This window comes from Macaca mulatta, chromosome 4 (genome assembly GCF_049350105.2).
Source record: "Macaca mulatta isolate MMU2019108-1 chromosome 4, T2T-MMU8v2.0, whole genome shotgun sequence".
Classification (NCBI taxonomy): domain Eukaryota; kingdom Metazoa; phylum Chordata; class Mammalia; order Primates; family Cercopithecidae; genus Macaca; species Macaca mulatta.
This window is the reverse complement of record NC_133409.1, coordinates 165,239,732-165,254,804: the sequence shown is the minus strand read 5'-3', so window position 1 is coordinate 165,254,804 and position 15,073 is coordinate 165,239,732. Positions and strand designations below refer to the sequence as shown.

The 15,073-nt window shown below is 41.2% G+C and overlaps 1 protein-coding gene across 17 annotated transcripts in view; it reads right to left on the bottom strand.

The window, feature by feature from the left end:
• KIF13A (kinesin family member 13A) overlaps positions 1-15,073 on the bottom strand; it is a 230,127-nt gene that overhangs the window by 67,064 nt on the left and 147,990 nt on the right. For all 17 annotated transcript variants that reach the window (XM_015135607.3, XM_078000923.1, XM_015135612.3 and 14 more), the window contains exons 10-16: positions 11,996-12,107; positions 11,402-11,614; positions 8,380-8,490; positions 5,532-5,666; positions 2,648-2,778; positions 453-539; positions 183-349 (exon numbers count right to left, since the gene is read on the bottom strand). In XM_015135607.3, the coding sequence (XP_014991093.2) occupies positions 183-349; positions 453-539; positions 2,648-2,778; positions 5,532-5,666; positions 8,380-8,490; positions 11,402-11,614; positions 11,996-12,107 (956 nt within the window). The remainder of the gene's footprint in view (positions 1-182; positions 350-452; positions 540-2,647; positions 2,779-5,531; positions 5,667-8,379; positions 8,491-11,401; positions 11,615-11,995; positions 12,108-15,073) is intronic.

The window sequence follows — 15,073 nt, the reverse complement described above, 5'->3', positions numbered from 1 at the left end:
AGAAGACCATCTCCCCCATATCTTGTCATTAGTTATTCACTGATGGCCTTTTAAAGAAATGAGCAGTTTTATGTGTTTAAAATGTGGAATGCGGAATGACACTTGATGCATGCTTATCCCTCACTCGGTGGTGTGAGGTGAGGAAATGTCCAAGGCGCTGGAATACAGCGTGAGGGTCTTACCATTACTATTCAGAGTTTTCATGATAACTTCCATCTGTGCAAATTCATAGTTATAGTCTGGTTCAGAGGAAGCCTCACTGGCTGCATCCAGGTCATGCTCCGGCGGACCCGTTTCTTTTTCAAAGTCTTTCAACCAATCTCGACGTTTCCTCTTAGGTAAGTTTATTCTGTGGGGTTTTTCACCATTAGAGAAAATCAACTTGCTTTACACTTAAATAGATAACAGAAAAAACGTATACGATAATATATTACAGAACACAAAGATGTTACCTAAAAAAGTGATTATTTCCCCATAGGATTCGGTCACCATGCCACAGCTGGGTGGGACTGCACACAAGGGTGCCGTTCACACAGGACCTGGGAGAACACGAGGGAAAATACCAGATGAATGGGAAGGAGCACAAGACCCTGCCCTGGTAGCCAAAGAGATAACTAGGGGAGCTTTCTCTGAATAAATGCATTCCAACTAATGCTTAAAGAAGGAAGAGCAGAATGTGTAACCACTATGAAAACACATGATCTAAGTCATGAGGACCAAGGGCCGCCAACACCCCTCAGAGAATGACAACCTGACATGATGCACTCCTGATGGAGACAGAAAGCACCACCCATGGCTATTCTTATCAAAATTTGAGCTGAACCTGATCAAGCTTCCACATTTAAATGCCAATTTAGGAAATACAGAGAACAATGGAGGATGTGAAATTATGCCATGGGATGCAGTGAGCAAAATCCTGACTGTGGGAACCTCTAGGATCAACAATGAGGTGACTTCAACAAATAAAATGCAAGGAAGAAGAAAGGCAGAGAGAGACAGGGATAAACAGACACACACACAGAGAGAAGAGAGGAAGAAGAAACCCATTTGTTAAAAGAGATCTAAGAGGAATACTATAAAACAATGGTAGGATCTTATCTGGATCTTAATTTCCAGAAACATCTGAAAAAGAACACTGATGAAAGAACTGGGGAAATCTCAGCACTGACTGGCTATATGATGATTAGTAAGGAAATATTATTAATTATTTTAGGTATGATGATATTGAAACTACAAGAATCTTCATCTTTTAGAGAGATATACTGAGATATTTACGGATACAATGTTATAAAATCTGGAATCTACTTTAAAATAATTTTTTTTTCTGGGCGTGGTGGTGGGCACCTGTAATCCCAACTACTTGGAAGGCTGAGGCAGGAGGTTTGCTTGAACCCGGAAGGCGGAGGTTGCAGTAAGCCAAGATCTTGCCACTGCACTCCAGCCTGGGCAACAGAGTGAGACTCTGTCTCGAAATAAATAAATAAATAAATAATAAATAATTGTGCTTTCTTTTTGAGACACGGTCTTACTCTGGTTGTCCAGGATGGAGTGCAATGGCGCAATTATGACTCACTACAGCCTCAACCTCCTGGGCTCAAGTGATCCTCCCACCTCAGCCTCCCGAGTAGCAGAGACTACAGGTGTGTACCACTACACCAGTTAATTTTTTGTATTTCTTGTAGAGTAGGGGGTTTTGCCATGTTGCTTAGGCTGATCTTGAACTCCTGGACTCAGGCAACATGCCCACCTCGGCCTCCCAAAGTGCTGAGATTACAGGTGTGAGCCACTGTTCCTGGCCTGCTTTAGGAAGGGGGAGGAGATATGGAAGGCATATAAATAACAAAATCGTCTATGAGGTGCTCATTTTTAAAACTGGAGGATGGGTCCATGGGGTTTCATTATATTATTCTCTCTACATTTTTTATTATTCTCTCTACTTTTTTTTTGAGACAGGGTCTCGATCTAGGCTAGGCTAGAGTGTAGTGCCATGACCATGGCTCACTGTAGCCTCGACCTCCTGAGCTTGAGTGATCCTCCCACCTCAGCCTTGTAAGTAGCTGGGACTACGGGAATTGAACACCATGCTCGGCCAATTTTTTTATTTATTTTCTGTAGCAATGGTGTCTCACTATAATGCCCAGGTTGGTCTTGAACTCCTGGGCTCAAGCAATACTCCTGCCTCAGCCTCTGAAAGTGCCGGGATTACAGGTGTGAGTTACCCCGCCTAGCCAATTTTCTGGTATTTAAAAACAAAACAAAACATTGGAGGTGGACGAGATAACTAAATAGTTAATTGAAGGTTAATTTGCCAAAGGACTGTCAGGTAAAGTTTGATGAAAGAAAAGAAGTGTCATTTTGAGTTTTACTTTTCCAGTAAGTTACTCTTTTCACTTACTCTCATTATTGGACTCCTGATCTTTACAGGGTTCTAAAGCTCAGAGTTATGGAATAAGTGGAACTAGAACTCCCATACAAAAATAGTCACTCCTTCACAGTAATCACTCTCTACAATCAGAAGGCCAGGACCCCTGGAGGACCCAGTGTATCCTTAACTTTAATATAGCTGAAAGCAAACAGAAAGAGGCAGCCTTCTCCTTCTGAAAATAAGGCACACAAGACACGTGAAGTCGCCATTTACTTTTCTTACCTTGCATTTTCTTTTGGAGTAAGAGTGACATCTCCATCAGACGCAATGTCAATCTCACAGTGCTCAGGCTGAATTCCTATGCCAAAAAGCTGGATATCTTGAGAGGTATCTGCACCCACCCGGGTGTGATCCTAGTAAAAGATTATTAAAGAAAGAAAAACTCACACTTATGAGTAACTCAACAAAAATTTATCACAGTCAGTTTGAATAACTCATCAACATATGCACAAAAATATTAAATGAATCCTGCCAGAGATGTTAAATATCTTAAGCATTAAAAGTAAAAAGCTTACCCTTAATACACCAAATTAAAAAATGTTTAAACACTACCAAAAAAAAATCCCCAATTGACAATGATTAGTTGTTGTTTTTAACACAGGAAATTGGACTTGACAGTAGAATACTTTGAGTTTCATTTTTGACTTGACCACGGGCAAGCCATTTCACTCTCTGAGCCTCAATTTCTTTGTTGGCAAAACCAGGATAATATTATCCATTTCACCTACTTACATTTCTTTTAGGATCATCTGAGTTAACAGTGAAAGTGTTTTGAAAACAGTTACATAAATTTAAGAACCATTAAAAAGCAGTTTCATTGAGAGTCATATTTTAAAATATCCAACTTTGAAAATGCTAAAAATGTTGGATTTCTAATACTGATATGACATAGAGCATGGCTGCCTGTGGGTCACACCATGTACAAACTTGTGGGGTTTTTTTTGACATGCTGTCTCACTCTGTCACCCAGGCTGGAGAGCAGTGGTACGATCTCAGCTCACTGCAACCTCCACCTCCTGGGTTCAAGCGATTCTCTTGCCTCAGCCTCCCGAGTAGCTGGGATTACAGGTATGTGCCACCATGTCTGGCTAATTTTTATTTTTAGTACAGACAGGGGTCTTACCACGTTTGCCAGCCTGGTCTTGAACTCCTGGCCTCAAGTGATCCTCCCACCTTGGCCTCCCAAAGTTCTGGGATTACTGGCGTGAGACTGACAACATTTTAAACTACAAACATAAACATAAACCCTTAGTCCTCAGGGCTATGATATCATTACATGTCTCACAGACTCCGGAAAACTCCATTCACCAATACATGCGTGATAAAATGAGACAGCAAAGGCAAATGACATGTTCACGTTTCTATTAAAGTAGTTTTGACCTCATAGGCCTCCTGAAAGGTTCTCAGAGACCCCAGATCACACTTTTAGAACCGCTTGCTTACACTGCAAAGTGAGAAACAGGACATCTGATTGATATTGACAGCATCCAATACAGTAAATACACCACACCTGGCCTCATGTGATTTTTTAAGTACTCGAACTGCAGACATATGAGGACTGTGACTATTGGTGATTCAGTTACTGCTTGTCCCTTTTTTTTTTTTTTTTTTTTTTTTACTATTGCTCTTAAAATAGTTTAATAACTACAATAATACTTCCCTATTTGACAGAGAAAGTATAAGGATTGGTCTTTCAAAATTAAGATTTCAGAGACAATTCCTTACCCCTACTCATTGTCTAAATGAACAAATCTTGTTTGTTGGGGGACTCTCAATAACTCAGGGGCTATCTGTACCATATTTAGTCTCTAGGAAAGTAGAAGGGAAAGGATCATAGAAGACTGAGGCTCCTTGCTTCAATTTTGGCTTATTCTCCATTGCATTTCATATATTTACTAGGCAGATCAGAATCCTTAACAAGGTGCCTCATTGTTCACAAGCGGGCAATACCTCTGCATTTAGAGCTTTAGGTGTGTGAACTGCATATACAAGCTGCCTTCAAGTCCCCAGGTCCCCAGTCCTTGAAAGTTTGTTTCTGTAGCTCAGAAAGTGTATGTGTGAGATTAAAAATGCCCTGATGGTTGGCTGAATGCCTTATGTCAGTCGTGGTGTCCTAAATCCATGTCAATCAGATATCTTATTTCTCACTTTGTAGAGTAAGCAAGCAGTTCTAAAAATGTGACCTGAGAACCCCTGGGGTCTCTGAGAACCTTTCAGGAGGTATATGAGGTCAAAACTACTTTAATAGAAACATGAACATGTTGTTTGCCTTTGCTCTCTCATTTTATCACGCGTGAATTGGTGGGGTTTTCCAGAGTCTATGAGACATGTAATGATGTTATAGCCCTGAAGGCTAAGGGTTGTACCTTTATGTTTGTAGTTTAAAATGTTCTCAGTCTTAGCATCCAATACAGTAAACACAGATATAACCCAGATACACGAAAGTTCTTTGGAGTCCTTGATAGTTTTTAAGAGTGTAAATGGGTTCTGAAGTCAGAAAATTTGAGAACTGCTACAGTAAGCTATCCAACATAGCATATCCCGCAACCACAGTGGCAACAGGGCGGCCCCATCCCACCTCTACACTTGAAGGGTGATTATGGGACCAAAAGTTATTTCCTGAGGATGTAGGTTTACAAGGGATAGAACTAGAAGAACACTGTTGTCTATTTAATCTAGGACGAGGGTCTGCTTTAGGCTTGTGTTGATCTTGAGATCTCCTTGGAATTACTCAGAAGCATAACTAAGAACCTCTAGAGCTTCTCGGGAGCTTTGTGGAAGAACACAGATATTCCCCAGAATCCTCACCATCTCACACCTAGAGCCTTCTCATATAGCGAGGCATCACCTTCATACCTACTGTTGTCCACTTGTGCCCCTCTGAGACTGGACTCACAGGAGATCAGCCCCAACTGCATAGCCCCAGATGATACAAAATCGCTGTTTTTCCTTCTTAGTGGGGATCTGAGGGCACTATCCGTCTTAGTTTTATTGAGGGCTAAGCTGGATACAAAAAGCAACATCACAGAGACAGGCTTCCAGATTCAACTAGGAACTATATAGGAATGAATCTTGATTGCAACTATGTATTTATATGTTCTCCTACCTTTAGATAATAAACCAGAAGTTCGTTAAGAGCAGGGTCTGCATTCAGATTGACTAAGTAGCATTTGTCATCCCCCACCTTGATACCAGACATCTCCAGGGAAATCCCCATGCTTTCAAGTTGTCGTTGTCTTTCCTGTGCACAAAAACAGACAAAAGAAGGAAACTCTATTTGTTGTTCTATTCATAAGACGTATCCACGGAAAGAGTAAGTCACTGTTTCTGGGGACGGTGCCAATGGGATTACACATGCTGCTCTGCTCAACCACATTAACAGAGAGTCTACAGTGCACGACATCTTGTGGCAGGCGTGATAGGGGCACCAAGGATGAACCAGACACCATTTTGGCTCTTAAGGAGCTTAGAGTCTAGTAGAGGAGACAAGACCATATAACTAGAGCACAAAAGAAGAGAGTGTTGTGCTATTGGAAGGGTACAAAATGCCAGGGGCTTCCAAGGAGAGAGATCATGATGGGTTAAGAGACCAAGAAAGGCTGGAGAAAGAGAATATATTTGAGATAGTTCTTGAAGAATAAGAAGAATTTCAACAGAAATATAAGGATAGGGTGTTCTTGGGGCAGGGCATACGGAAGCACAGTAATGAAAGGTTCAGGACATACTAGATGATTTCAGGGGCCAAGAACCCCTGGCAAATATGGGAAAGCAGTGGGAGTTGAGGCTGGAAGAGAAGGTTGGGTCTCTACTGCGGAAAGCCTTGTATTCATTCATTCATTCATTCAAGATATATTTATTAGAGTCTACAATGTAGTAGGTATTGATCTTGGGCTGGGAATACAGCACTGAACCCAATAAAGTCCCATCTTTCATGACAAGTTATATTCTGGTGGGAGGAGACAGGCCATAAGAAAACAGTTAAGTCAATATGGTACACAGAATTTCCAGTGGTGTTAAGTACTACAGAGAAACATAAAGCAATGTTAAGCGGGGTAGTGAGTGAGGAGTAAGGGTATGTGTGGGTGTGAATGATACCTATAAGAAACATATCAGCAGAAGGCTGGACTGGGTTCCAGTGACTGCTGTTAAGCTACGTGATCGGGATGGTCCAATATTTCCAAATGATCAATAAGATTAAAAATGTTCGTGAATATATAATGTAGAGAAATTCATAATGCACACAACCCCGAGAAATAGTACTTCCTTTATATTTTAACTTAAGTAAAAGTTAAAATATAAACATACAGCATTTCCTAACAAGCCCAAATAATCAAATACATTGAAAAAATTATGATATGCTATATGTTACAAATTCTCTGTCAATTAGGTAGCCTCTTGGGAAGCCAAGGCAGGTGGATATCCTGAGGTCAGGAGTTCGAGACCAGCCTGGCCAATGTGGCGAATCTGTCTCTACTAAAAAAATACAAAAATTAGCCAGGTGTGGTAACACACACCTATAGTCCTAGCTACGTGGGAGGCTGAGGCAGGAGAATAGCTTGAACCTGAGAGGTGGAGGTTGCAGTGAGCCAAGATTGCGCCACTGCATTCCAGCCTGGGTGACAAAGCAAGGCTCCATCTCAATAAATAAATAAAACAAAATAAAATAAAATAAAAATCAGGTAGCCTCATGCTTTGCCAGGTGATCTAAAAATCACAAAACAAGGTTGGGCACAGTGGCTCACACTTGTAATCCTAGCACTTTGGGAGGCCAAGGTGGATGGATTGCCTGAGCTCAGGAGTTTGAGATCAGCCTGGGCAACACAATGAAATCCCGTCTCTACTAAAGTACAAAAATAATTAGCCAGGAGTGGTGGTGCAAGCCTCTAGTCACAGTTACTCGGGAGGCTGAGGCAGAAGAATCGCTTGCACCCAGGAGGCGGAGGTTGCAGTGAACCAAGATTGCGCCACTGCACTCCAGCCTGGGTGACAGAGTGAGATCTGTCTGCAAAAAAAAAAAAAAAAAAAAAATTCACAAAACAGACTTTCGCTTAAATGTGATGAGCAGGAAATATGAATGACATTTTCTGTAACCATGCTTGTTCAAATTTAGTGCTATCTAACACGTCTAGCAAATACATGGGCCAAATTGTACGTTGATAAAAAGACATGACGTCAGTGTCTCAAAGTGATCTTTGCTGGGCCAGGCACAGTGGCTCACGCCTGTAACCCCAGCACTCTGGGAGGCTGAGACCAGAGTGTATGAGACCAGTTGAGCTCAGGAGTTTGAGACCAGACCAGGCAACAAAATAAGACCCCAGCTCTACAAAAAAATAGATAAAATTAGCTGGGCATGGTAGCACGTGCCTGTGGTCCCAGCTACTTGGGGGGCTGAGGCAGGAGAATCACTTGAGCCCAGGATGTTGAGGCTGCAAAACAGCTATGATTGAGCTGCTGTACTCCAGCCTGGGTGACAGATGGAGACCCTGTCTCAAAAAAAAAAAAAAAAAAAAGTGATCTTTGTAATCTCTGGTTCAGCAGAAAAGGGCCCTTAGAAGACCTTCCAAGGCCGGGAACAGTGGCTCACGCCTGTAATCCCAGCACTTTGGGAGGCTGAGGTGGGCAGATCACCTGAGGTCAGGAGTTTGAGACCAGCCTGGCCAACATGGTGAAACCCCATCTCTACTAAAAATATAAAAATGAGCCAGGCATGGTAGTAGGTACCTGTAATCCCAGCTACTCGGGAGGCTAAGGCATGTGAACTCCTCGAGCCCAGGAGGTGAAGGCTGCAGTGAGTCAAGATCATGCCACTGCACCCCAGCCTGGGCGACAGAGTGAGACTCCGCCAAAAAAAAAAAAAAAAAAAAAAAGACTTTCTGAAGATGACAGGAAACTACACAGGAAAGACAAGAAATGAAAAAGAATCCCAATATTTTAGGGCTAAATTATCAAGCTACCTGTGCGATCTCTTCTGTTTTCCTCAGCTTCTCTTCCCAAGTCACTGTTAGTTCTTTTATCAGCTTTTCAGACTCTTCGAGCTTCTCTTTCAGTTCTGGGGCCTTCATGGCCTTTAAAATGAAACCAGAGATATCTGATGTTCAACATTTTTCCATGATGTACAAGATAATCAGTTACTGTCCCTCTGAAGCAGTTATCAATAGTTTGTTGGAAAAAATTAAGTTATATGCTGTTGGGGTGGGTTTTTGACCTTTATTAATCAAACAAATGTAAGAGAACATGGCTGCTCCCTGAAAAAGAAACACCAGTGTTCTGAATGAAAATGAAACCAATCTAGAGTCATTTTATCCATCATACTTAAATTTCACATTTAAAGCCCTAAAAGATGCTAACGTTCAACTTTGAAATAGATAAGCAGGAAAAATATTACTTAAGCAGATTTCTTTTTCAGTAAGACAGAGGTTAACACTCATCATCAATAAATGAATTCCAGTTAAATTAATCTGCAAGAAAAGGTAAAGACTTCTCATGTATTTTAAATTTTGAATCTGGGCCTTCAGACTACCTTTCTCCACTGATGGTCATACGTTTTGCTTATTTATCATTATCATTCACACAGAAGCAGCACAGCTGGCTAAAAGGGCAGTGGTTTCCCTTCTAGTTTGTTCAGGGAGAGTAACTAAGAGGTTTCAATACAGGTATTTGCAGCTTAACAAAATTTTGAGGGGAGAGGCCTTTACTTGTCAATAATGTGCTTTGACACCTTAAAGTAACATAAGCCTCTACAGAGTAAAACTCTATGAACAAGAAAGATGGCAGAGCTTGGACAAGAAGCTGAGATGTGAAGATGTGAAAGCTAGCTGAGTATGCCTGAGGCTCATGGTATTAACAGAGCCTGACAGTGGCATTTAGTGCTGAGTACAGTGGGACATATATGAAAATTATAGGCCAGGCCAATGGCTCCTGCCTGTAACCCCAACGCTTTGGGAGGCTGAGGTGGGTAGATCACTTGAGACCAGCCTGGCTAACATGGCGAAACACTGTCTCTATTAAAAATACAAAAAAAATTCGTTGGGTGTAATGGCGCATACCTGTCTGTAATCCTAGCTACCTGGGAGGCTGAGGCAAAAGAATCACTTGAACCCAGGAGGTGGAGGTTGCAGTGAGCCAAGATGGCACTGCTGCACTCCAGCCTGAGCAAAAGAGCGAGACTCTGTCCACACCCACCCCCCGCCCAGAAAAAAAAAGAAACAGAAAAAGAAAATTCTAGGTGGACCTATGTGGCTCTTCTTTTGTTTCCGTTGGCCAGGTATTGCTTGAGCCATCTGGCCTAGATTATATGGTCATAGTAGAAATGCAAATAAGTAGATAATCCACCTATAAATACATTGCAGAACCATTATACTTTCCCCCTAGCATCATGACTATTTTCAAGGTTTATCAGCATTTTTATTTTTCTGGTGTTTTGCCACCCTTCTTACCATCTATCTAAAAATTATACTTAATGTACTGAATGATTATAAATAATAATAAAAATCAGCAACATTTATTGAGCACTTACTATGTGCAAGGTATTGTGGTAAGTGCTTTCTAGTATCAATGTTAGGCTAGGGATTGGGGATAAAAAAATTAATAAAACGCAGCATCTTGTACTTTAAGAGCCACAGCCTGGAAGAAGAGAAAGATATATAAACAAACAATTACAATGCAATGCCAAGATCACCAATTAATAGAGTATTCAGACTTCTGGCTTCACCTTTTTGTTTTTTCAGTCTTCTATTGAATACTTTTTGATGAAATATGCTGATGGATAAAAGTATTAACATAGTGCTTGGCATGTAAATGTTCCATAAACAATGGCCATTAACTGTGTTTTTCTTTCCTTTTTTCTTACAACTTAATACCCTCCCAACTACAGTGGGGTCAGAAGAGAGTGGTGAAGGAATGCGAACTTAGAAGTGACAGATACACTCCCAAGTCCTGGCATGTGGAACCCTGTGACTTAAACTAAGGCACTTGGCCTCCAAAGCTGTCCTCTTACATATTTCAAATAAGACAGTGCCTTGCCCAATAGTTTGTAAAAAGCAACACCTATTTGGAAGAGTATCATTATTAAGGTTTGAGTAAAGCCAAAGAAAGAAGATAAACAATGCAAAAAGATTTTGTTTCCTGTCAGGGCCTGATATAAATGGAAAAGTAAAAGATTTCTGAATTATTCCTAATGTTTAATTATCTTTGATCATGCTATTTCCATGGCTTAAGAAGGAGATGATACCTAACTAAATTCCCTGAAAACTGCAAGGCCCTGTGGAAATAATAGTTTATAATGTTAATATAAACAACACACTTTCCCACTGAAAGTTCAAAGGCCAACTGATTTACTGAAGTAAATGATCAGGTAGTAGCAGGAATTATCTCTTATTTGTTTGTTTCCATGACTATAAGTTCCTAGGACAGAAGTCTTGTATTACTCATGTTGGTCTTCACAATGCTTAGCATTTGGCAGATGCCAATAAACAATGAAGTGCTGAACCACACTGAGATGATGTATTAGTCCGTTCTCACATTGCTATAAAGAAATACCTGAGACTGGGTAATTTATAAAGAAAAGGGGTTTAACTGGCTCATGGTTTAAAAGGGGTTTCAGGCTGTATGAAAAGCATGGCTGGGGAGAGGCCTCAGGAAACTTACAGTCATGGTGGAAGGGGAGGCAGGCACATCCTACACGATGAGCAGGAGGAAGGGAGTGAAAGAGGAGGTGGCACACACTTTTAAACAGCCAGATCTGGTGAGAACTCACCATCACGAGAACAGCAAGGGGGAAGTTCACCCCCATGATCCAATCACCTCCTACCAGGCCCCTCTTCCAACACTGGTGATTACAATTCGACATGAGATTTGGGTGCGGACACAAATCCAAACCATATCAGATGACCTGCAACTGCAAATGAGCACACCCTTGCCAGTCAAATCCCGCAAGCCAGGGAACTTTACCAGCAGGGAGCACAAGGCTGCTTTTACCTCTGCCTGAGAGAGCTGCTCTCTCAGTTTCTCGACTTCCTCCCGCAGTTCTCGGATCACTTTTGCGTTGGGGTCCTCATTCACAACAGCATGGTTCACAATCCTTTTTGCTCGGTCTGCATATCTTAATGTGGAGAGGGTCTCTTCATAGTTGTCTGCGGCTGGGCTGATTGTGGCTATCATAGAGGTTTGGCTGTTGCCCCCCAAATTGTCCTGCCAAGTATTTCAAACAGCATTTTAGGAAGCCCACTCCATGGACAACGCATATGATAAAAGCACTAAACGTGTTATGTATGACATTATTCTTTACGAAGGAAACATTATGTGGAAATGGACTGGCATTTCACAAATAATGTCAAGACAAGATGAAATGTGTCCTCTCCATATTCAAGCAATGGATAATGCCTGTCAAACGGCATTCAAATGGAATAAAAAGGAGTAGAAAATAGTTTTCATTCTGTGTTCCTAGGAATTAGAATAACTGTCATCAGGAGAGTTCTTTAGGTATTTGGTAAGCTTTGTACACACCTTTACTCTGTCACATCTGGAATAGCCAACTTTTAGTTGGAAAAGAACACCAGAGCAATGGATTACCTTAAGCAGCCAAGTGAGGACTGAATCTCGGTAAGGCACAAATTTGTTTTTACCCTTGCCAGCTGCCTGGTCAGCCAGTGATGATATAACCAACCCCAAGGTTGTAAGAGATCTGTCAAGAAAAAATGAAAAATTGGTTTTATGGAATGTTTATTTGGTTTAAGTACAAAATATGCAGAACAATAAAGCTCCAGAGTTAATATAATCAAGTCTCTATTAATCTGTCAAGAAGCTGTGGGAAGAGGCCGGGTGTTGGTGGCTCACGCCCGTAATCCCAGCACTTTGGGAGGCCAAGGGTTTGAGACCAGCCTGGCCAACATGGTGAAACTCTGTCTCTACTAAAAATACAAAAATTAGCTGGGTGTGGTGGCAGATGCCTGCAATTCCAGCTACTTGGGAGGCTGAGACAGGAGAATCGCTTGAACCCAGGAGTTAGAGGTTGTAGTTAGCCGAGATTACGCCACTACACTGCAGTCTGGGCGACAGAGTGAGACTCTTTCAAAAAAACAAAAACAAAGAAACCCCACAAAAACCAAAATATCACAAAGAGAAAGTGCTTTGTAAATGGTTTAAAAAGTTAAATGCAGCCAGGCATGGTGGCTCACGCCTGTAATCCCAGCACTGTGGGAGAGGCCAAGGCAGGGGGATCATGAGGTCAGGGGTCAAGAGATCAAGACCATCCCAGCCAACACGGTGAAACCCCATCTCTACTAAAAATACAACTTAGCCAGGCACGGTGGCGTGTGCCTATAGTCCCAGCTATTTGGGAGGCTTAGGCAGGAAAATTGCTTGAACCCGGGAGGCGGAGGCTGCAGTGAGCCAAGACTGCGCTACTGTACTCCAGCCTGGGCGACAGAACGAGACTCCATCTCAAAAAAAAAAGTTAAATGCTACTGCAAATAACAAAGAAGGACACAAACTAGCAAGTGAAAGACTAGACAGCTTTCTTTGTAATGTTAACAATAGATTTCCATCAAACAAGCTGAAAGGAAAGAAGCCTATTTCCCACAAAACATAATTCCCCAAAGACGAGTCACTGAAAAGTCCCCGAAATACAAGGCTAACTCAAGATTCAGAAAATGAGCAAGAATTCATTTGATCAGAATGGCTGTTAGAATTTTAATAACAGCCATTACCACAGAGTGGCATAAATATGTACATCTTCTTAAGTGAAACAAGTCAAAAAAATTAAAATTAAAATTAAAAGAAACAAGTCAGACACAGAAAATACTGTATGTTCTTACTCATAAGTGGAAGCTAAATAATGTGTACTCATGGACACAGAGACTGGAATGGACAATGGGGACTTGGAAGGGTGAGGGAGTGGAAGGGGAGAGGATGACAAGAAGTTTCTTTTCTTTTTTTTTTTTTTTTTGAGACGGAGTCTCACTCTCTCACCCAGGCTAGAGTTCAGAGGCATGATTTTGGCTCAATGCAACCTACACCTCCCGGGTTCAAGCGATTCTCCTGCCTCAGCCTCCCGAGTAGCTGGGATTACAGGCACCTGCCACCGCATCTGGCTGATTTTTGTATTTTTAGTAAAGATGGAGTTTCACAATGTTGCCCAGGCTGGTCTTGAACTCCTGATCTCAGGTGACCGTGGAGTCCCAAAGTGCCAAGATTACAGGTGTGAGCCACTGTGCCCAGCCAAGAAGCTTAATTAATACTTAATGAGTACAATATATGTTATTCAGGTGATGGATACCTTAAAAACCTTGACTTGACCACTGCACAATCTGTGCATGTAACAAAATTGCACTTGTACCCCATACAGTTATACAAAAAAGTGTATCATATTTGACAGATTTAAAGGTTAAACAAATTTAACCCGAGAGAAATGAAAACATAAGTCTACACAAAAACTTGTACATGAATATTCAAAGCAGCTTTATCCACAAAAGTCAAAATGTGGAAACGACCCCATGCCCATCGAATGCTGAAGTGATGAATAAAATCTGGTATACACACACCATGGAATATTATTTGACCATAAAAGAGAATTAAGTTCAGATACATGTATTACAACAACTACAACACGGATGAACCTTGGCAAATTATTTTACGTGAAAGAAGCCAAACACAAAAGGCCATTGTCCTGGGTTAAACAGTATTCATGTCTGGCAGATCCTCAGAATGTGACCCTATTTGAAAAAAGGGTCCTTGCAGATGTAATCAGTTAAGATGAGATCATACTGGATTAGGGAAGGCCCTAATCTAATGAGTGATGTCCTTATAAGAAGGTCATATAAAGACACCCAGGGGAGACGGTCACGTGAAGATGCAGGCAGAGACTGGAGTGATGCATCTATAAGCCAGGGAACGCCGAGGATTGCTGGCCCTACAGAAACAAGGGGAGAGGCACGGGACAGATTCTCCCTCTGACCCCCTAAGAGGGAACAAACCCTGCTGACCCCTTGATTTCAGACTGGCCTGCAGAATTGTGAGAAATAAATTTCTATTGTTTTAAGCTACTCAGTTTGTGGTAATCTGTTACAGTAGCAATAGGAAGCTAACACAGCCATACACTGTATGATTCCGTTTATATGAAATACCTAGAATAGGCAAATCTATAGAGATGGATGTAGTGGTTGACTAGGGCTGTGGGTGGGAGTAAAAGGGAATGATTTGGGTACAAGGTTTCTTTTGGGTATGATGAAAATGTTTTAAAATGAGATTGCAGTGATGGCAGTACAACTCTGAATATATTAACGCTACTGAATTGAACACTTTAAAATGGCGAACTATACTGTATGTGAGTTACTTCTTAATACAGCTGTTTAAAAAAATCAAATACGTTCAATCACTCCTCCAAAGGAACAATTTTTTGAAAAAAATACTGTATGTGATAATAGAGGCAAGTAGGAGTTCAATATAAGGTAAAAACACATTTCTGCTTTAATATAGAATATAGGGCATTTTGCAACTATTGTTATTTTTGATTGGAAACAATTCTTTCAACTATCCCAGATATTTTACTATCTATGTATGGCAGATATTATTTTAATTCACACAAGCTCTAAAGAGTTCAGTGACTTAAACGTCAATACTGGTAACTTTATGGTTGACAGTGACTTTTTT